Here is a 22,590-nt window from a genome sequence, read left to right as displayed (position 1 = left end):
AACAATTCCAGATCCGTGTGCTTCCATCTTACAGCTTTTATGCCATCTCCAACTGCGCTAAAGACTCATCTTACCAACAAATAGTCAATTATTTTACATCCCTACTCCTGAGTCAGCATAAGTTCTGGTCTAAATCTACGTGCTCCCATCTTACAGCATTAATTCTATCACTAAACTTTTTTTGGTTTATATTATACTTGATCAGATCTTTATTACCAGCAACCAGTTTAAAATTTTAATCTTAGGACCAAGTGTCAACCTTCAACTGTTCAACCTCTAAATTTTTTATCAATAAGATAAAAGTAAAACCACCAAAATGTATCCAAGTTTTGTGTAATTAAATTAAAGGAATAAAAATAAAAATGGCATCAGTTGAACCAGTTGATGATGGAATTGTTGAACCAGGTATTGAACCTGGTGCTTCTACAGAAACAATGCTGGTTACTGATGACACTTTTGAAGAATATGAACAATTAAATCAAACTATAAAACAAAAAATAGATAAGGGATCATTTTCTCCCGACACTGATTTGAAATCATCTCTAGATGATTCCGCTGTAAGTATTTTTTTTGTTATTAAAAATAAATTAATTAATTAAAATAAAATAAGATAATTATTTAGGATGAAACGAACCCGGTCATGGATGCCGGAGATCCACTCCGTTGTAAACATTGGCTCGCTCAGAAAAAACACATCTTTGTGCTGAGTCAAGCTGGCAAGCCCGTTTACTCCCGACACTGTCCTGAAGACAAGCTGGTGACCATAATGGGAGTGATGCAAGCTCTGGTGTCATTCGTCCAAGCTGGTAATGACACCATAAAATCAGTTCATGCTGGAGACACTAATTTCGTGTTCCTTATCAAGGGACCCCTGATCTTAGTGGCAGTTTCCAAGACCCTCGAGAGCGTTGCCCAGCTTAATTTGCAACTGACGTAAATATTTAATGACATCATTTTCCTAGAATTATACCCTCGTAGCAACTTCTGTGCAGTCTTGTTCACAATATTGTCATATTTTTATTTATTACACCGACTTAAATCGTACTCAAGATACTTCCACTAGATTCTTTTCTACAGAACAGTAAAAATATTCCTGCAGATGATTACTCCAAAGACTTAAATTTCGTACCATCTTTCAAAAGTCTTGCTAAAGATTTGCTGCAAAATTAATCAATACTTTAACAATACCCTCGCAATATAAATTTAAGCAAATCTGTCACCAGTATAACATAATTTTTATCTATAGTTTTTGCATAAAAATTTTATCATCTGGAACGAGAAATTTAATCAACTAATTTGTTCAAGTTATTTTTGAAAGATAAATGCTATTAGGGAATTTTTGTGATGGACAAAAATAAAGAATATAAGCTCCTGGTTAAAAAAAAAACTTTTAAATGATTCGAATACTCAAGTTTGAGGGAGGAAACCGGTCTGAGATACAAAAAAAAGAGCATATTTTTGTGATTTTTTTTTTTCAGAGTACCGTCTTTATTAAAATTCTTAAAATTTGTGACATTATTAAGCATTATTTCAAGAATATTCTGCTAAATTTTCATAAAAAAATATTGAAAAATAAGCTAGTGGTAATGGGGGGAATCGAGTCACCTTAAAAAAAAAGTCTCCATGCGGTAGGCAGGATAACTCATGACTGCCTCATTTGAAATCAAAAAACCAAAAATATTTCTTTAAAACATAAGTTTATCTTAAATCTGAACGAAGGACTTATTTTTTTTTCAATAACAACTTGTTTTTTTAATTAAACGAAAGGAACAATTTTCGGCAAAAATCAGAGTTTTTTGATCGCACCTTATCAAAAATCCAAAAATAAATATTTTGTTTATTCTTTCGTTCAGATCCAAGATAAACTTATGTACTAAAGAAATTTTTTTAGTTTTTTGATTTCAGATGAAGCAGTCATGAGTTATCCTGCCTAAGACATGGAAACTTTTTTTTTGAGGTGATTCGGTTCTCCCCACTACCACTGGCTTATTTTTCAATATTTTTTAATGAAAATTCAGCAGAATATTCGTGGAATCATGCTTGATAATATCACAAGTTTTAAAAATTTTAATAACGAAGGTACTCTGAAAAAAAAAATCACAAAAATATGCTCTTTTTTTTGTATCTCGAATCCCTTTCCCCCCTTAAATACTCTTGAATTTTAAATTCACATTTTAATACTATTTGGTTGGGTAACGAGGTCAATAGTTGGACAGCGAAGAGAATTCTAAAGCTTCAGATAAAAATTTAGTTATAAAATAGTGACATATTGAATTAACAAAAAATTCAATTGGCGTAAAAATATGAGGAGTTTTGAAATCGGGTTTATTTTTTTTAGAATTGCTCGTTGCTTAAATTCAGTACCTACAGCAATTCCAGTGGCCCTCATTTAAATTTAAAACGCTACAAATTATATACAATTTTCAAAAAAAAAAACCAAAATTATACTTCTTAATTTTTTTTTTTTTAATTTATCGAAAGAAATAATTATTGTCCGGCTTTTGGTCTCGTTACCCTAGCATTCAAATTTTTAGATAAATTTCTTAAAAAAAAAAAAAAAAAATGAATAGGATACCATTAACTATAAGTCTAGCTTAATTGAAATTAAATCAGTTGGTACATAATTTATAGTACTGATTTGAAATAATTACAGTTACGTGTACAACCAGATTCTATTCGTGCTCACGCAGTCACACTTAACAAGAGTTTATGAGCAGAGACGTAATTTTGATCTCAGAAGATTGTTAACGGGTAGCGAAAGATTGATAGATCACTTGCTTAATTTTATGGACCGAGAGCCGGCATTTTTCCTTGGTGCTGTCAAATGTCTGCCTCTTTTACCTTCAATGAGAGATTCAATTACGCAAACAATTATTCAAACTTGTAGTAAAATAAAGGTAATTGACCCATAAAAAATTTTATGTATCAATGTATAAAGTAATTTAAAAAAATTTATTGCAGAATTTGGTATTTGGATTATTGTTGGCAAATAATCAACTGGTAACACTAGTAAGGATGAAAAAATTTTTCATCCACCCGGCGGACTTGCATTTGATACAAAATTTAGTCGCAAGCTCTGAGTCTTTCAAGACAGCCGAAGGATGGACGCCGATTTGTTTGCCAAAGTTCAATTCCAATGGGTTCATGCACGGGCATGTTTCTTACCTTGCTGAAGACTGCCAAGCCTGTTTGTTGCTGCTCACTGCCGACCGCGACGTTTTTCAGACTCTTTCGGAAGCCAAACAGAAGATTGTTGAAAAATTGAGGCGCACTAATTGTTTGGAAGCTATTAATGAGTCGATGAATCGTGTGTCAGTTACAACTGCTGAAATTGGGTTACCGGAAATGCGACATGTTCTTTATAAATGTAGAAGTACTGCACAATTTTGGAGTCCTGGTTTTCAGCCTCCTTATAATACTGATCAAGAAGTTGAAAGGTAACTAATAATTACTCAAGTCATTAGTAATTAAAATATTTTTCGATGGTATCTCGTTAAAAAGCATGTGATTGCGAGTAAAATGAGTACCCGCATCACTATATTTAGATCTAGTGCACCCCAAGCACAAAGTAGCTGTTTAATTAATAATTGAATCAATTAATTACCACTTTATTCGAATATATTAATGTAGGTACTCAAGTAACGCAGAATCGCGTCATCTACCTATAAATTTTGTTTATTATAATTAAAAACATTAATTAAAATTAAAATAAATTTTTCTAGGCTACTGGGTCTCTATCAATGTCTACATCATCGTCTCCACTCGCCTACCCGTCCACTAAAATTAATATTCCAGCAGCTAGAAAAAGAGACGATGCTAGCATGGGTGACCTCAGGTTTTGAATTATACGTAACTTTTGAGCCTCTTGTAACTAAACCAGACGCAATAAACGCAGTAAGTAAACTGCTCAAGTGGATTAAGAAAGAAGAGGACAGACTATTTATCCTTAACTCACCGACTTTTTAATTTTAATTTAAATTACAACAACAATTACAATATTAACAAATAAATAGTTAATTTTATATAAAATAATGTATATTGTATAAAAAAAAATTAACTTTTAAATCACGTTAATTAAGTAAATTTATTTTAGTACATATGTACATGTTGCTCATTATTTATATTAAGTATTAAAGAATTATGTAAATAAATTAAGAAAATTTTTATTTACGACTAAATTTATTTTTTTTTTTTTTTTACAAAATCCTTTATTATAAAATTACAATTATAATTGTGATTAAAATTAGTACCGACCGCGATCGCGTTCTCTTCGTCTTTCACGATCGCGATCTCTCTCCCGGTTTCTCTCGCGATCATCGCGGCGATGCCGATCCTTGTCACGGTCTTTATCCTTCCGATCTCTCCGTTCTCGTTCTCGTTCCCTTTCACGGTCGCGTTTGCGATCCCGACTCCTAGATCTCGCTCGATCACGATCAGATTTTTTATCGGACCTTGAGTGTCTCTTGTCCCGGTCCTTGTACCGGTCACGATCCTTGTCATAATTTTCTAATTTTTTTCGATCATCATTAGGCGGTGGCATGTCTTCGTCTTCAGATGACTCTATTCCTTCATCAATATCATCCTCAAGAGCTGAAATTTTAGCCTCAAGTTCGTTGCTCTCTTCCAGAACGTGCCGCTTTTGAATACGAGGTAAAATAATGTCACAAGATCTTTCTTCTCTTAGAAGATTGTCAATAAATTCGTCCATGTGAATTATTTCATAAATTCCCTGCTTATTTTGTGCTCTGAGCTTGCGATTGTCATTAAAAAGAGGCTCCAAATATTTGTAACAATCCAATGATGTCCCTGTTAGTCGCATATATAAAGCACCGAGCGCGCGAACATATTTAAATTCCTCGTTTTTTATAAATTCAACTATTATATCTTTCTCTGGTTGAATTTGCAGCATTTTTAAAATCAAACATAAAAATGGTGTTGGTTTTATGTTACCCCCAAATACTCCACCGATATATCGCAACTCCATGGCCTTGTCGACAAGTAACTCGGCAGTAAGAGCGAAACATTCTTCTTTCCAATATTTTGAATCGTATATTCTTGATCGTATTATTTTTTCAATTAAATACTGGGGGTTTGTACCTCGGATTGATTTCGCATCTTTTACGGTACGATTTGCCATTTTTCAGATTTTATCATCACTAAAAAATATTTTTATATTAATTATTATTATGAAATAAAATTTAATACATTATTTAATTAACCCTGATTAAGAAAAATGATTTAATCCATGCTAAGTGTATATCTATATATTAGTCGATTCAAATTGTATTGAATCATTTTAAATAATTTTTCTTAATCAGGGATGGAAATTTTTAAAATAAATTTTTGATAATAGTTAATGAAATTTATTGATAGGTCATAAATATTCTTTTCGGCTGGTAAAGAATTAAGTGAATACAGAAATTAAATATGTACTTGAATATCAGAACGTTTTTAACGCAACGAAAGTGAAAATAATTTATGTAATTTGACTCTAAAGGTGACTTAAGGGGTAGTTGGGAATGGCCTGCAATTTTTAGTTGACGTGCGAAACATTTCAGAAATCTAGATACATTTTTTACTTTTCATTTTTTTTTAAATTTTCGTTCCCATCTACAGGTATATAATTTAATGTATTTTAATAACTTGTTAATTAAAGCGAACAATTTGCAGTCACTACATGATTGTCCGAGTATCAGTTCAAAGTTAATCAAATATGATTAACTTTGAATTGTTAATTAAATCCCTACCAATTTACTCTGATATTTTGATTATTTTTATTATCATTCAAATTTGATAAAACGAAAATATATAGATAACAACTATATATTTTTTAACTATAAATTAATTTATGTAAAGAAAATAAATAAAATGATCGTCTTTATTTTCGCGCGTCATTTAAATTGCGAATAATATAGATAAATTGATTTCTTTGAATCCTCTCAATACTTGACAATAAAAAAAAATTAAAACCATGGAAAAGCACAAACTAAAGTTATGATCTTTAAAACGATATCAAATTTAATAACAGTAACTAATTTTATCATAAATTACAATAAAGTTTATCTTAATCCCTTAATAACATAAATTATTTTATTGTTTAAAAATTCATTTCTATTCAAATTTTAAATATTGAGTCAAAAAACTTTAACAAAATCTTCAAAATCATCTATTCAAAAATTATAACCTCACTTTCTGCCAAAAAAATTCATAAAAATAACATTTCATTTTTTTAATAAGTAAATTTAAAATTCATGCTAATTAATAATTATTTCATTAATTAAACTGTACTTACATTTGGTATTTTCAATTGTAATAATTACAAATATTAATTACTTTGTTTGTAATTTATAAATCTCATAATTCACCTCAACAAAACTACAATAATTGTTTTTTTTTTAAACCCCTGGCACGAACTCTGGCGGGAAAAATTTGAATTTATGATTTGTTCTTTGGTTCGAATCTAGGTTTGGTTCAATTTACCCTACAGATGACAGCACATGCTTGTTTAAAAATATGTATGACATATACATATATTATGTATCCATATATATGAGGAATTCATTCTTATCAATGTATCTTTCATGACTAGCGAGAAGTTGGGAACATGCAGGAGCTAAATACGCTTCAATTACACTAACCGGAGACCGGAATTTGAATAAAATAATCTAAAAAAAAAGGTATATCAAAATTTGTTAGTAATAACATTTATCAGGTAAAGCGTTTCGACGCCTCGGTGATTAATTTTAAGTAAGTAGATGATAAGTATAATAATTATTTATATTTAATTTTTAACATCGTGTCAGTACGAATATATAGATTAATAAAAAAAAAATAGATCGCAGTAAAAAGTACGAGTCATCACACACACACACCAGCAGTACAAGTCCAAGATGGCAGAAGGCCAGGAGACAACCAATAAAATAACGATTTTCGTAAAAACTCCAAAAGATAAGCATTCTATTGAAATAGAAGAAAATGCGACTATCAAAGACGTAAGTTATTATTTATTTATTTTATATCATATTATTTCTGAATTATTTTATTGGTAATTATCTTCGGTAATTATTATTAATGTGACGTACACAACACGTCACATTTACCTTCACTCGTAAAATTTTTGGGTTAGACTTCTAGCACATTCTTGATTATTTAAAATTTATAAATTATTATTTATTTATTTATTTTGTTTTTTAGTTCAAAAAAGCTGTTTCAGAAAAATTTAACGCGGCAATAGAACAATTATGTTTAATATTTGCTGGTAAAATAATGAAGGATCATGAAACACTTCAGACACATCATGTTAAAGACGGACTAACTGTACATTTGGTGATCAAGACACCACGTCCTGTTCAGGCTCAACCTGAATCGGCTCCACCACCTCTAAGATCAGGTAATTCAATTAAATTAATTTGGAGCTTAATTTAAATTGGTAATAATTTGGAAAATTATTTATTTCAATTATGTTTGGTTGTTTGTGATAGTTCCTGACATTGGTGCTAATCCTTTTGGACTGGGTAGTCTTGGTGGATTGGCAGGGCTAGAAAATTTGGGAATCGGCTCGGCGAACTTTGCTGACCTGCAGCAGCGAATGCAGCGAGAGTTGCTATCAAATCCGGAGACGATGCGTCAAGTGTTTGACAACCCGCTGGTACAGAGTTTGATGGACAATCCGGAGAATGTGAGGTTACTTGTGTCGGCTAACCCTCAGATGCAGGAATTAATGCAACGTAACCCGGAAATAAGTCATATGTTGAATAATCCGGATTTGTTGAGGTAATTTTTTTAATTTAATTTTTTAAACGACTTAATTTAATAATAATAATATCCAAGAGCAAACATCATCACATTGACAGCAACATTGTTGCTGTCAAAAGTAAAGTATGGATTTTGGACAAATAAAAATTTTAGATACAATTATTGACACTAACAAATTTATTTCATTTATTTATTTGTTATATTAAAAGTTAATAATAATAATATTAATTCATTTTTTAGAAATACTTTAATTAATATTTTTACAGAACCAACAATTAAAATTAACACATTTATAAAATTTAACAGCCAATATAAATAATTAATAAAATGTATTAATTGAGATGATACTGATGTAATAATTATTCGCCAACAAGTACACTTTATTAATTTGTCGAAGGAAAAAAAACTAAATAAAAAATTTAAATAGATATTTGTTTATTTAAATAATTTAAAACAAAATTAAATATTTAAATCAGATAAATTATTTATTTGATAACTTTTAAATTGTTTTAATTAATTACATTATTAAAAATTTAAATAGTTATTAGTTATAAATTTAAATTATTGCGAAATTTAATTATTTAAATAAATATTATTTTAAAACATTAAATATACCAGTCTAGATTGCGTTTTTTTTTTTTTCCATTTTTTTTCGTACTTGCAATTATTTGCTCGTAAATTATCTCAAGTAACGTAAAAAGATGGATTTGAATATTTAGTTTAAAATTTTTAAATAACTTGGGTTAATACACGTGTGACCTGTCAATAATCAGTGCATCTTAATTTTTAGTGTACTAATCACTGATACTAATTATTTTAAAATAAATAACTATTTACTCTCTATAAATAATTGATTTCATAAATTAAAATAACTTAACATCCGGATGACAACACACTATTATTTGAAATGTAAAATAGTAATTAATTAGCTGATGCAAGTTAAATTATTCCATTACCATACTAAATTTAGTCTGTTTCGATATTAGCGACAATACTCTTTTTAAGTCATAAATTAATTTCTATAAAAAAAAATAGAATTTATCATTACTATCAATTACTTCCATAAACAATAACCCCATGTCAATAATCGCGTCTTTTTTATCAAAATTATGTTTAGAAAATTTTGAAATTATGAATCTTATAAAATAAATTATTAATAATAAATAATTGTTTGTTACTCTTAAAGACAAACGATGGAATTGGCACGAAACCCATCGATGCTTCAAGAACTGATGCGTTCCCACGACCGCGCACTATCAAACCTCGAAAGCATTCCAGGCGGCCATAGCGCCCTACGCCGTATGTACCGTGACATCCAGGAGCCGATGCTGGCAGCAGCAGCCAACGAGCGCAATCCCTTTGCCGCTTTAGTGGAAAACAGTACCGACAATGTCAACAATCCTCAACAGGGCCAAGAAAACCGGAATCCTCTCCCAAATCCATGGAGCCCAACAGAACGTCCCGAAGGCTCTCCCGCTACTCCCGCAGCTCCAGGTCTCGGAGGATTAGGTCGCGGTCTCCTTGACTCGCCTGGCATGCAAAGTCTTACTTCTCAAATGATGGAAAATCCTCAGCTGCTTCGAAATATGCTCGGCGCTCCCTACACTAGATCTATCCTCGAAACCATGGCCGATGATCCAGCGATTGCCGAGAGTATACTTTCAGCAAATCCGCTATTTAGATCAAACCCACAAATGCAAGAACAAATGCGTACCATGCTCCCAGCTTTCATTCAACAAATGCAGAATCCCCAGATCCAGAATGTTGTCACAAATCCCGACGCGCTTGCTGCGATAATGCAGATCCAACAGGGAATGGAGCAACTTCGCACCGTAGCTCCAGATTTTGTTGGTACTATGGGTGGTCTTGGTGGTTTTGGTGCTACTACACCAGCAACAACTGGTACCACACCTCAAACTGGTACTACAACCAATCAAACAACTGGAACCGGTACAGTAACTGGTACCGGTGGTACTACAGGAACTGGAACTGGTACAGGAACTGGCACTGGTACTGGTACTAATCAATCATCAGATTCATATTCAAACTCACAAAACGCTTTATCCCAACTTATGGCTCAAGTTATATCTTCAATGGCGCTTTCGCCAAACGAAGGAGTAGACGGACAGGGATTAGGTGGAGGTCTAGGTCTAGGTATTGGTGGTAATCCTGTTGGACAAAATGCACCACCACCTGAAGAACGCTATCGCACACAATTAGACCAATTATCAGCAATGGGTTTCGTTAACAGAGAAGCTAATATTCAAGCTCTGATAGCAACTTTTGGGGACATCAATGCCGCTGTTGAAAGATTGCTTGCCAATGGGCAAGTTTCAATGAGCTAACCGCCAATATTCCAGTAATATATTAATATTAATAACATTATTAATTAATTAATTAATTGATATTCCTCACTTTTAAAATAATAATAAAAATAATACATTTTTTTTTTAATTTATAATTTTTTTATTACCTCAAAATTTTTATTTTTATTGTAATTAATTATTTAAAATAAATAACTAACATTGATTATTATAACTAATAAAAATAAAAACTTTGAACGGTAAGTTTAAATAAATAAATTAAAAAAAAAAAAAAATAGCTCTTGGCATTAAAATTTCCACTTTGCATTTCAATTAATCAGTTGTTATTTTTAATTATTAAATATTTAAACAATTAATATGTGTAAAACTTTTAAATATATATATGAAGAGAGTAACGATTATTTTTCACGGTGTCATATGCATTAATTAATTAATTGATTATTTAGATATGTTTTTTTTTAACTCGCACTCCGGATTATTAAATGTTTATTACATAACTAAATTTATGTTTTAACGATCGCTTAATTATTTTCTGAGGACGGTGTATGTATGTAATTTTTTTTTTCTTTTTTTTCGTATACAAATATATATTAAATAATAAACAAAATATAAATTTATATAGATTTGTAGTGAGACCAAGAGTGCTTAGATATATGTTAGATTAATTATTAATTACCGATTATTAATTATTGATTATTGATTTGTAATTGTAATTAATAATAATTACAGGTAATGTTTAAATTAATCGAGAAACCCATGTCTCATTGTCAAAATACTTTGGAAATATTGTGAATAAATATTTAAAAACAAGAATACTTGTAAGAATTTATTTTATTTATTATACTAATTAGTTAAGAGTTTTTCATTAGCTTAAGTTTAAATGGATTTTTTGTTTTTATAAGAGCACTAAATTTCCTTAAATTTAAATACCAACAAGATATATTTATTTTTAATTATTAAAAAAATATTTTTGGCATTTAATAGTTTAAAATTATTAAAATTTTTAAGTCATAGAATTTAATACAAAGTTCAAACAGAAAAAAATTGTAAAGAACCAAAAATCCGTTAAAATAACTACCAACAAGATAAACTTATCTTAATAAATTAAAAATTTATTTCTAAAAATTATTTGTCATGTTTAAAAATTAAAAATTATTATAACCCGTAAACTTTTGAGTTAAAAAAAAAAATTTGAATCAGTAAAAAGTTGTAGAGAATAAAAAATCGGTTTAAATAAGTACCAACAACATATACTTCTTTTTAAATTAAAATTTTATTTTTAAAAATAATTTTTGATATTTAAAAACTAAAAATTATCATAACTCGTAAACTATTGAATTTACAGAAAATTTCGTTTCATACAAAACTAAAGAGCAGTACATTTACGTTAATTTAAGTACCAACAACTTACATTTACTTAAAAAAAAAAACTCCAAAGTTATTTTTTAATAATAAAAAAATTGAAAATTCCTGATTCAAATTCCAATAAATTAAAATGAAAAACTATTAATGGTAAAATTTCCATTGAAGCATATCACAATCAAAATTCTCCAATCCACCTTTACTTTATAAAAATTTTAAATAAAATTTAACTAATTTCCGTTATTACCCTAAAAAACGAAATGTCAAAAAAAAAATTACTCCAAAAAAAAAGCAATAGTAGGGATAGACAATCCCACGACCGTTGGAAGATGATCAGTGTTTCTCATTCATACACAGCACACAAATATTATCGTACATACACATACACACAAGTCAGCTAAAGTTAAAGTCTGCTCCAAAGCAAGTTTCGTCCGTCAGTCGAGCGTTGCCGTTCTTATTGACCGCGTACTCTTTTATTTAAAATAACAAAAATCAAACTGTAACTACGTCTCTACATTTAACATCAACATAAATCTCTCCGTCTTCCGTCTTCATTTTATTTATTCTTCCGTATTCCCTATTCCTATAAAAGTTTTTTTTTTATCTATAAACTGATAACCAGTGGTGCTTATTTCATCTAAATAAATAAAACAGTGATTACATTACAAATAAAACATTCAGAACCCAGACCTCAAATGAAACCCAAGATAAACCCTAAATCGTCTATTTTATACCTGTTGAAATTTGTCCCAATTTTAAATTATTTAATAATTACTTACATTATTTAATTTATTATTATTAAAAGTCATCATCATCATCATCATCACCATAATAAAAAATTAAAAATCACTAAACACCTTACCGGGTTTGCACCTGGAATGTATTAAAAGTATGGCGATAGACGCGCGAAAAAAATTGTGAATTAAAAATTAAATTTAAAAGAATAAAAGTGCAAGTGCAGGTGCTAGTTCTGGTGGTGATGCTAATGCTAGTGCTGGTGTAGGATTTAAAAATTAAAAAAAAAAAAAAGTATTTCTAAGAAGATTCTAAGTGTTAGTATACAAAAGCTACGGAATGTGGGACGAGGTAAGAAAATACATATATTCTATCTCTATCATCTCGTAAATAATGATCCGTAGGTTTAGTTCATGTTACTATTTCCTATTCCTGTACCTATATCTATACCTACAGTAACTGTGTCTTTACTTTTATCTGTTAGTTGTCGGTTGGTGTATTTAAACTGTTGTAACCATTAAATTGTTACCGTTCAGGGCCGTCTGGGGTTTGGGTCTTTTGTTGGATTATATTTTTAAAGTTTTGGGTCTTGCTGTTGGGTCTGTGACGAATTACTTGAATAAATTTTATTTATAAATTTAAATTACACTTGTTCAGATTCCAGGTCTATGTCCAGGTCCAGGTCCAGGTCTAGGTCTGGATCTAGGTTTAAATTAACGTCCAGAGCTAAGTCTAGGTCCAGATCCAAGTTCTGGTCTAGGTCTTAGTTTAGGTTTAGATAAAATTGTTCAGAAGCCTGTTAAATATAATTAAATTTACAAAGATTCCATATATTTCCCGCTTAAAATATTTAAAAAATTTAAGTTTGTGATTTTACTTCCTGTATTGAGTAATAATTTAACGATCTAAAGATCTATGGTAAATGGAGACTGTAGAGTGTGAGTAGAGTGGATGTGGATGTTAATGTTGATGTGGATGTGAAGGCACATTCCTGTGGGTAGCTTAGAGGTAAGATCACCAATCAAGTAAGCAATACACAGAGCAACCAACGTTGCTGTAGTAAGTTTAACGTTGTTTTATCCATATCCCGTGTGCTCTGATATACGTTGTCGTTTAAACCCGTTTCTACAAGTCTTACTTATACTTATACTTGTTTTCTCATTCCATTTCGTGCGTATTATTTATTTTTATTTACGTATACTTTGGTTTTTTTTTTACTTTCTTCTTTTTCCTCTTACTTACTGTATCAACGATAGATATGGAGATTTTTTATGTAATAGCTGGATAGGCGGATTGACGCGAGGATCTAGTATCTAAGTGGATAGATTATTCAGATGGAAGGATTGATGAAAAAAATTAAAAGAAGTTTATTGATAATTAGATGATATTGAGGCCTCAGTATTTGACTTGAAGGACATTAGACTTTTGATTTATAGATGGATTTAATAATTAATAAGTATGGAAAGATAATTTTTTATTGGGAAATGTAGAGTTCGTTTTTAGTACATAAGAAAAAAAATTGGTCCCTGCGTAATTTTCTTCAGTTTTTAATCCACTTTACGAGAAAAAAATATGATAATAACCCAGGAAATAGTTTTGAGAGAAAAAGCATTGAAAAACTAAAAAAAACTATGTAATTTTCAATAAAAAAGTTTTAAAAAAATGTGTTATCCAAGTTTTTTTGGATAAATATCTATAGCACTCATAAATTGAAAAGCTTAAAAAAAAATGGTACTAAAACGAAAGATGTATCTCAAATACTTTTTTCTTATCTCCAAAAAGATTAGCAGCCCCACTTCTATATAACTACCAAAAATTTTTATTAAAAATATTATTATTGATTCAAGAATTTATTATTATTATTATTACTGTTGTTGTTATTGTTATAGTTATTATGATTATTGTCGAGTAATTTATTTTAATTGAAAACCAAAGTATTAAAATTTAAAATTATTTTTCCTTTTTTTAAATTAGAATTATTAATCAGTAAAAAAATAGTGTTCATTTTTTTTTCGATTAAAAATCTAATCTATTAGAATAATTCCAAAGTCAAGATTATATATTTTTGAATGAGTTTAAATGCAGCAGACATCAGAGTAAATAATTAATAGAATAATATTTACAAAAAATACACTTACTAATTTAAAAATTTTTTTAGATGCGCATTTTTTAAATTTTATTTTATTAATTATTTTTATTCTATTTATTTATAATTTTAAATTTGTCTGATGGCTGCTACATTCACACTCATATTTTTGAACAGTTTCTTACTGCTCAGTCTAGGGAGACGTTTGTTTATATACAAGTATATATATCGGTATGTTTATATAAGTATGTGTGTGTATGTTTATATCGATGTAGTGCAAAAATATAAAATTTTGAAGTTCTGCGAATTTTAAATAATTTAAGATACAAAAATTAAAATTGAAAAATTTTTAAGACAGTTAATGTTTTTGAAAATTTTGTAAGTATTAAAAAATGAAATTTTAATTTTTTTTAAAAAATTATTTACCAGAGAAAAAGAAAAGGCTGTATAAAAAAAAATTATTCGAAAGATGTCACTTATAAATATGAAGTTTAAAAACCTACTGTAGTTAAATTATTTTTTTAAATTAAATTATCTCTGAAATAGAATATGACATTGACAACATTATTTATAACTCATTTTTTAAGAGTCTCGTGTTATAGTTTTGTCCATAATCGTGTGAGTTGATAGTAAAAACAAAAATATTGTCTTAATATTAATATTTGATAGTCGCTTGAAAACTTCCAAAGGTATTAGGAAAATTTTTTAATTCTTGTTTAAAATTACTGTCGTTTTTAATGCTACAAACTTCAATTCTTTCAAAACTATGAAGATATAATAAAAATTTATAGACACTTATTTTTAGAGAATTAAATTTACTTAATAAAATTTACTTAATTGTATTGATATATTTTTATCGTATCTCTAATACTTTTCCAAAAATAATTAAATACTAAATTTTTTTTTTTCACTTAAGAAAAGTTCCTCAAAAATAACTTAGATTTTTTTTTTTTTAATAAAAATGATCTCATTCTTATCAATCCATATCTCAAATTAAAATTCCAAATTCCATTTCCGCTGACCAAAAATTTTTTTAAATCTAAAAAATTACTTTTCACTATCAATAATTTAAAACCCTCTACAAACATAAAATATATAGGTATAATATATATATTTGTAAAGGAACTCGGAGCAAAATGTCACAATTTTTTGGACACAAATTTTTTTCATTTTTTTCTATCAAATTCTTAGTTACTTGTTTGTAAGAAACGGTATGACAAGTTGGTCAGTTCAGACAATGCCGCCAATTTTTAATTTTCGAAAAAAAAACAAAATTTATGTATACGCAGAAAATTTTTAAAATTGGCCTTACTGTCCAGGCTGATCAACTTGCCGCATTTTTTTCTAAAACCAAGTAATTGAGCATTTAAAAAAAAACATATTTGTTCCAAAAGTTATCTCTCATTTCACTCCGAGTTCTCCTATATATATTTTTTATTTCTATTAATGTATATATGGAATGTATGTATACGTTAATAAATTCTCGACAACGATAAAAAAGTAATAATTAAGCCAGAGTATTTTATTTTTAATAGGGTGAAAAAAATTGACATGCTGGCAGCTGATTCGTGGGAATTACCTTCGAGTTCAATATCTCCTCTTCCGGCTGTTAAAGGAAGTAAATTACAAACTCAAAACAACAGCCTGCAACGAGAACATGTATTTAAATACAATAAAGCGATGAATAATTAAGCCCACCATAAAATAAAATCAAATGAAATTAAAACAAAAAGAAAAAGTTGAAAAAAAAAAAAAGTCACAAAACCAATGAAATGTAATTTACCGTACTGAAGTTATGTTAAAACATATACCGTCGACGCAACCGGCGTCGAGGAACCACAATCACGAATATCAAACTCAAATAATCGGTCACCATTTTGGATCTGGTTCAACTACCTCACGGGGTGTTTCTCGGGAGGGAAAAAATCCCGATAAAGATTCACGGGATTCAGGACCAGGACTCGGAGGAAGATTATGCGAGTCAGCGATTTATGACTCGTTGCATTCAGTCCATCCTTCTCATAAAACAAATCCAGCTTCCGTTCATCGACATCCGCTTAACCACTCGCAACTTAGTGTCAACAACCTGTCCGCGAGATTCACCCACTCCCATTTGAATTCCCTTAATCTTTCCGCACTTTCTGCCTCAAAGCATTCAATCGATAGCGCAAGTCCGGATACGCATAATCATACTATTAATAATAATCATCATCATCATCTATTTCATAATCATAATCATAGTCTTAGTAATCATAATCATAATCATCAAGGCCAGATCACGCAGGTGCCAAACGAGAGGTTACTAAATGGCGGTCTTGATATTTCCCGACTGTCAAGACTACCAAGTCGTACTACACCATCACCAGCACCTGTTGCAACAATTCATCCACCTGTTTCTTCACAACACACACAAGTACTGCCACATTTAGCTACCAGTCCTGGGCCGTTACATACCCAAGACACTTCCTGGTCATCTTTTTGCCTAAAGGGAGCTAGTCAACCAAATGGTAGCGGGAATGGCAACGGCAATGCGGGAAATAATAAAAACCAAGAAGCTGGCGTTAAAGAAATGCTCACTTTTCTGGGACTACTTTGTCTTGTGTCGCTTCTACTTGCAATGCTGTCCCATATTTTTTTACTTAAAATATCTCCTGTTTCAACTGCGCCCGCAAGTGTAATTAGTCCTGAAGAGTATACAATTGTTTATGAAGTTACGCTGGCACTTTGTGCGCTTGCAATGTCGTTGAATTTATGCTGTCTTCTGGTCTGTGCTATACAGTTTTTATTTGCTATGAAGCTCGTCAAGTCATCTTATAATCAAAATAGGTAATTTATATTTTTTTCTTTTTATGATTTGGTTTAAAATTTTTTGTGGCAATGGGTAGCTTGTTAAATTCTGAATCGGATGAGTACTTGCATTAATATATTTTAATCAAGTGATATTTCATAAATTTAATTATTGATTAAACAGCTACTTGGTACTTGGGGTGTATTAAACCAAAACACTGATGTTGGTACGCGGAGAAAAAAATTAAATAATTTTTACTAAATTTAAAAAAAAAATTACAATCCAAGAAGTAATTAAGAAACGTTAAAAAAAAATGAAAACTTTTACAAAACTCAAAATAAAAATTACCAAATATTATTTAGAATAATAATTTTTGTTGATGATAAAATTTACTGCATTTTAAATAAAATTTACTAGCGACGAAATAAAAATTATAATGTATCAATAATCTTTACTATTGAACTTAGTAAATATTAGTTACCGCGCTTTGTAAAAGATGTATAGCAATTTATCTTACCGACATTCTAAAATGTACATTACCTACGTAGAATTACATTGGAGATGTAATATTTATCAACTACAAAACAAAAATTGCGACTAATGTGCTAACTTTTAATAATTCTAATGACAATTTTTACTTTTTGTAAGATTGAACTATTTTTATATGAATCAGTAAATACTGATTTTTTCCACGCGAAAACTTAAAAAAGCTGTAGTGTAATTTTTACAGTTAGCTTGAATTTTCTACAGGTGACAGTAATTTTTTATGTATATTGTAGGGGTGTGCGAATTCTCGAAACTTCGAATTATTCCGCGGCGAATTGAATCGAACAATTCGATTCAAGATTCGCCTCGAAGATTTGAAAGATCCGAATAGTTCGAAATATTCGAATATTTCGAAAGTTTCAAATAGTTCGAAAAATTTTAATAATTCGAAAGATTCGTATAGTTCGAACTTTTTTGAATCTTACCTTCATTGAGTTTTTTGATTTAATGCAGCCATAAAGTAAAAAACCTAATAGTAGCCGATCAGGGAACTAGTACCCTATCACTTAATATATTTGTATATCTATATTTAGTAAAATCTAGTAAAGATAGATATACAAATACATGAATGATTGGATACTAGATCTCTTACCTTAAATACTAAATTTTTCAGATGCAATAATATTATTTACCGAAGATTCGAGAAAATTTAGAACTATTCGAATCTTCTGAACTATTCAAATCTTTCAAGCTATTCGAACCTTTGAACTATTCAATTCTTCAAACTATTCGATTTGATTCGACTCGAACAAGATTCACACACCCCTAATCCTACTTTTTAATTTTAGATAAAATTTTTTAATATCTAACGATAATTATTATAGAATTTAAAATAATATTTTTCTTGCTATAATTGTACTTTTTATTTAGTGTTATAAAAGCGTTTTAGCTTTAAATAAAATAAAAATTACAACTTAAAATAAAAATTATTAATGCTGTGAGCAATTTTTGTATTTTTTAAGTAATTATCTCTACTTAGGACTGTAATTATTATGATAAGTAAAAATTACAATCTAGATAGTAATAATTAAAATAAAAAAAAACTAATTTTATACTAATCATCGTAATTTTTTTATGGACTGTGATTTTTTATTTGAGATAGCAAATTTTCAATTATGGTTGCAATCATTATTCAATTTTGAGCTGCATTTTTCTCCGTGTACTAATTTTACTCATTACCACGTGCTCTTTAACATGACAACATTAAAAAATATTTTAATTAATACGAATGATTAATAATTATTGTAATTCACTTGTATTAATTTTGAATACTATAGTTAATACAATTTTTTAAAAGTGGTAATTAATTAATTGAATCATTGATTAACTAATTAATAAACAGTTGCTTTGTACTTGAGTTACATTAATTCCAAATATATCGATGTGAGTACTTAAGTATATTTAAATGAGCTCCTGAATAACACTGACAATTAAATTTTCTTTTAATTAAAACTTAAATAAAAAATGATTAAGTACTAACTCTCGATTGCTTATTAATTTAAGGATATAAATAATATAACAAGTGCGTATGTAATTCCAGATGGTATTTATTTATGTGATATTGAATCTGAGCTACCGCTAGAAAAATTTCTCACGATGCTATTGCTACTGATGCCCTTCGAGGTACAATGACCTTTCCTATTCTATTTCAATTTTAATTCTTCCAAGCTAAGACTTTTATTAATAGGTGTTGCTATTATTCTTTTGATGCTTGTATTACATTTTTTTTTCTTCAAATTTATTAATTGAAGTGAATGATATGATAATTGACGGGTTTATTTGTATTGTAGGACGAGCAGGTACCTGGAAAAATCATCAGTGAGCAGAATGTGCGCAATTGGAGGCTTCTTTGTCAGCATTCCTATTTTTCTGACTGGTAAAATATATTTTTTTACTTGCATTTATTTTATATTTTAGTTATCAAAATAAAAATTCAATAAATTTTATTTACTTTTTAAAAAAATCTGGGTAATATTGAAAATGAACGGTTACTCGCCCTCTGATGTTACGCCTTCTTAGAAATTGAATTTCTGTAGAAATGACGTTAGAAAATTGATCAATAAAAAATGAAAATTACAGCACGAATTCTAATCTTTACTATGAACCCAAGAAATATTTTTTATTTTTATAAGTTTTAAAATTAAGAATTATAAAAATTTTAATTTAAAAAACTTGAGGATACAGTAAATAAAATTTTAATTTTAGAAATATTTAAAGTAATTATAATAATGGTAATTTATTATTATTTTATTCATTAACTTTATAATAAAATTAATTATAAAATTAAAAAAAAAAATATATATATAAATTGTCAATTTCAAATTTTTCTTTTTAAATAAATATTGTAGTTATCAAATCCATTAAATTTCCTTGGAAATAAGTACCTACATCACTATATTTAAATACCAAAATTTTTACTCGTGATATGTGGTTAAATTGAAAAAAAAAATATAATTTTTTAGAGAATATGTTATTTAACAATAAAATAAATAATAATTATAATTAAAATTGACATCATCCCATTTCCTAAACAAATAAAAATAAAAAATTTTTAAAAATCGAAGTTACGAATTTCAAGTAATTTTTTTTTTTTAATTTAATAAACCCGATTGTCTCATAAATTAGTAAATTTCCATTAAGATGAGTACTAGGGTAGTCATTAAAAATTAAATTTTCTTAGACGACCCCATAAAAAGCTTCTTCTTAGTGAAAAAATATGCGGTTTTTTCTTTTGAAGTAAAAAGAACACGTGATATCGGACGAGCAAAATTCATTATTCGATACAATCGCGGTTGTTTTTAAATATCTCATGAAATATGCAGATTAAAGGAAAAAATCGTAGGAACAATTTTGTAGAAAATTAAAGTTCTGACAAAAAAGGTCATGTTCATATTTTTATAAAATGTGTATTTATGAAGTTATTTTAGAAAAACTTTATTGAGTTCGTATGGATTGAGCGTGATAAGGATTACAAATAATGAAAATAACATCTTTCTACGTATTTAGAAAGTATAGCAAGCATTAATGATTGATAAGTTACGGGTTACGAAGTTGTTTATATTTAAGAAAAAATGTTATTCTTAACATTCATAATCCTTTAAATGCTCAATTCATAAGATCTAAAAAAGTTTTTTTAAATATCTCCGTAAATACACATTTTATAAAAAAATGAATACGACCTTTTTCGTCAAAAATTTAATTTCCTATAAAATTGTTCCTATGATTTTTTCCTTTAATCTGCAAATTTCATGAGATATTAAAAAAAAACGTGATTGTATCGAAAAATGAACTTCGATCGTCCTCGGGCATGTGTTTTTTATACTTAAAAAGAAGCTTTTTATGGGATGTCTGAGAAAATTTTATTTTTAACGACCACCCTAATGAGTACCCACATCACTATATTTAAATAAAAAAATTCAACATGCGATTTCTTTTTTTTTTTAATTAAAAAAAAATTAATTTTTTTAAATAAATAAATAAATAATAATAATAATAATAATAATTATACAATTATAGGTATGATACTTTATACATTCATCCAATTTCACTCAACACCAGCAATAATAATGTCAGTATTCATTGGGCTTGGTATTATATTTTGCGGTTGCGCTATGGTGCACAATGTCTTTGTATGGCAGAGAGTAAGTATCAATTTACTCACTTCTAAAAAATAAAATAAATCAACAATAATAAAAACAAAATGTATAAACTGATAGGAAAAGACGAATGCGGTTAAAGAATTGGCACGAGCGCAATGTGAAGCAGCGCTTCAACTTCAGCAGCGACAAGCTCTTCATCAACAGCAGCTTCAATCAAATGCTCGACTGTCATCAACAATGCCGCGAAATAATTTAAATTGTACAAAAAATGGGACAGCGACAGTAATTCACGGGCACCCACGTGGTCAGTATCACTCGATGCCTTACAAACATCACGATATAAGATCACAGATATCTCCAGCTTTGCTGACAACTTTGTCCGCCAGTCCTGCTGCTCATAATCACATTGGAGATCATAGAATTTTGACAAGTCCACCGGCAACTCCAGCAGATGATCACTCGCTACCAACAAGTCCCATCAATAAGTCTATTAATAAATCACAGCATTTGCTGCAACGTGACGCCAGCGGAAGTGTAAGTCCTGGTTTACCTGCAGCAACTCTTGACCTCAGTAGTGCTGCTACTACTAACAGTCCTCATGAATTATCAACTCTTGTTTAAATTTATAAAGTTATTCTTGCCATTATTGTAATTATCAGTTTATTAACTTTAGTTCCTGAACTGAAAACCCAACTTTTAAGGGCGATAGTATTTTTTTTTTTTTTTTAATTTAAATACATTATTTTATTTGTTACTTTGCTTTTATTATTCTTATTAATATTATTATTATTATTATTATTATTATTATTATTATTATTATTATTATTATTATTAATTATTAATATTATTTTAAATTGATTTATTAATCTAGGAATTTTTGTACAGTTTTTATTTGTATATTTTTCTTTTCTATTCTTTTCTTTATTTATTTTCGATGGAACATTAAACTAAATTATTACCAAAAACGTGCCTTTGAGTATTTGATAATAATTATTATATGAAAAACTTCGAGTTTAGAGAAAAAAAAATTTACAATAATTGAAATTTTTTATTGTTTTTGTAAAAATTAATTAGTTAAAAAAAAAAGTTATTTATTTGATAAATAGCTAGAATTTTATAATAAATTATGAAATTTAATATTTATAATTTTTTAAAATACTTTTTATAGGGAAAATTTCAATTTATTTTAGGTCATTTTACGCATAATTTAACAAATTTTAAAACAAATTAATTAATTTTGGGAAAAAAATTTTTACTTAAACGTCAATAAAAATAAAAATCCGATTTTTGGATAGGATTCAACAATCTACATAAAATTATAACTTTTACTAATAAAAAAAAATGTTTTTAACCAAAATTTTAAATAAAACCTCAAAATCAAATCAATCAGAATAA

At 28.6% G+C, this 22,590-nt stretch overlaps 4 protein-coding genes across 6 annotated transcripts; 3 read left to right on the top strand and 1 right to left on the bottom strand.

Annotated features, from left to right (window-relative positions):
• The first annotated feature begins 206 nt into the window (after positions 1–206).
• Positions 207–4,166, top strand: LOC103570621 (vacuolar fusion protein MON1 homolog A). Its single transcript, XM_008548418.3, has 5 exons — positions 207–557; positions 623–933; positions 2,654–2,897; positions 2,962–3,437; positions 3,723–4,166. The coding sequence occupies exons 1-5, from the start codon at positions 363–365 to the stop codon at positions 3,964–3,966; spliced, it is 1,470 nt and encodes a 489-aa protein (XP_008546640.1). The 5' UTR covers positions 207–362; the 3' UTR covers positions 3,967–4,166.
• An 18-nt stretch (positions 4,167–4,184) lies between these two features.
• LOC103570619 (pre-mRNA-splicing factor 38) lies at positions 4,185–6,408 on the bottom strand. Its single transcript, XM_008548416.2, has 2 exons — positions 6,293–6,408; positions 4,185–5,156 (listed from the first exon to the last, which is right to left on the bottom strand). The coding sequence occupies exon 2, from the start codon at positions 5,135–5,137 to the stop codon at positions 4,244–4,246; it is 894 nt and encodes a 297-aa protein (XP_008546638.1). The 5' UTR covers positions 5,138–5,156; positions 6,293–6,408; the 3' UTR covers positions 4,185–4,243.
• Positions 6,409–6,568: 160 nt separating this feature from the next.
• LOC103570618 (ubiquilin-1) lies at positions 6,569–10,338 on the top strand. Of its 3 annotated transcripts, none has more exons than XM_053740150.1 (5): positions 6,569–6,677; positions 6,836–6,992; positions 7,195–7,390; positions 7,482–7,773; positions 8,942–10,338. In XM_053740150.1, the coding sequence occupies exons 2-5, from the start codon at positions 6,891–6,893 to the stop codon at positions 10,098–10,100; spliced, it is 1,749 nt and encodes a 582-aa protein (XP_053596125.1). In that variant the 5' UTR covers positions 6,569–6,677; positions 6,836–6,890; the 3' UTR covers positions 10,101–10,338. The 3 variants fall into 3 exon arrangements, with proteins under 3 accessions (XP_053596125.1, XP_053596124.1, XP_053596126.1); XM_053740149.1 differs by having other exon boundaries at positions 6,569–6,747; XM_053740151.1 differs by having other exon boundaries at positions 6,575–6,677; positions 6,804–6,992.
• A 1,493-nt stretch (positions 10,339–11,831) lies between these two features.
• On the top strand, positions 11,832–21,909 carry LOC103570617 (uncharacterized). The gene is made up of 5 exons (XM_008548411.3): positions 11,832–12,527; positions 15,798–17,088; positions 19,387–19,472; positions 21,113–21,237; positions 21,313–21,909. The coding sequence occupies exons 2-5, from the start codon at positions 16,058–16,060 to the stop codon at positions 21,814–21,816; spliced, it is 1,746 nt and encodes a 581-aa protein (XP_008546633.1). The 5' UTR covers positions 11,832–12,527; positions 15,798–16,057; the 3' UTR covers positions 21,817–21,909.
• Positions 21,910–22,590: the final 681 nt, after the last annotated feature.

The sequence above is a fragment of the Microplitis demolitor genome, chromosome 6 (genome assembly GCF_026212275.2).
Source record: "Microplitis demolitor isolate Queensland-Clemson2020A chromosome 6, iyMicDemo2.1a, whole genome shotgun sequence".
Taxonomy (NCBI): Eukaryota; Metazoa; Arthropoda; class Insecta; order Hymenoptera; family Braconidae; genus Microplitis; species Microplitis demolitor.
This window is presented reverse-complemented; position numbering and strand designations above follow the sequence as displayed.

Bases quoted from the DNA above. Each gene is read 5' to 3' on its own strand.
- LOC103570621 (XM_008548418.3), top strand. From the start codon at position 363: ATGGCATCAGTTGAACCAGTTGATGATGGAATTGTTGAACCAGGTATT. The intron at 558-622 runs GTAAGTATTTTT...ATAATTATTTAG, and splicing joins CATCTCTAGATGATTCCGCT to GATGAAACGAACCCGGTCAT. The intron at 934-2,653 runs GTAAATATTTAA...AAATAATTACAG, and splicing joins CAGCTTAATTTGCAACTGAC to TTACGTGTACAACCAGATTC.
- LOC103570619 (XM_008548416.2), bottom strand. From the start codon at position 5,137: ATGGCAAATCGTACCGTAAAAGATGCGAAATCAATCCGAGGTACAAAC.
- LOC103570618 (XM_053740150.1), top strand. From the start codon at position 6,891: ATGGCAGAAGGCCAGGAGACAACCAATAAAATAACGATTTTCGTAAAA. The intron at 7,391-7,481 runs GTAATTCAATTA...TGTTTGTGATAG, and splicing joins TCCACCACCTCTAAGATCAG to TTCCTGACATTGGTGCTAAT. The intron at 7,774-8,941 runs GTAATTTTTTTA...TTACTCTTAAAG, and splicing joins AATAATCCGGATTTGTTGAG to ACAAACGATGGAATTGGCAC.
- LOC103570617 (XM_008548411.3), top strand. From the start codon at position 16,058: ATGTTAAAACATATACCGTCGACGCAACCGGCGTCGAGGAACCACAAT. The intron at 19,473-21,112 runs GTAAAATATATT...ATACAATTATAG, and splicing joins CATTCCTATTTTTCTGACTG to GTATGATACTTTATACATTC. The intron at 21,238-21,312 runs GTAAGTATCAAT...ATAAACTGATAG, and splicing joins ATGTCTTTGTATGGCAGAGA to GAAAAGACGAATGCGGTTAA.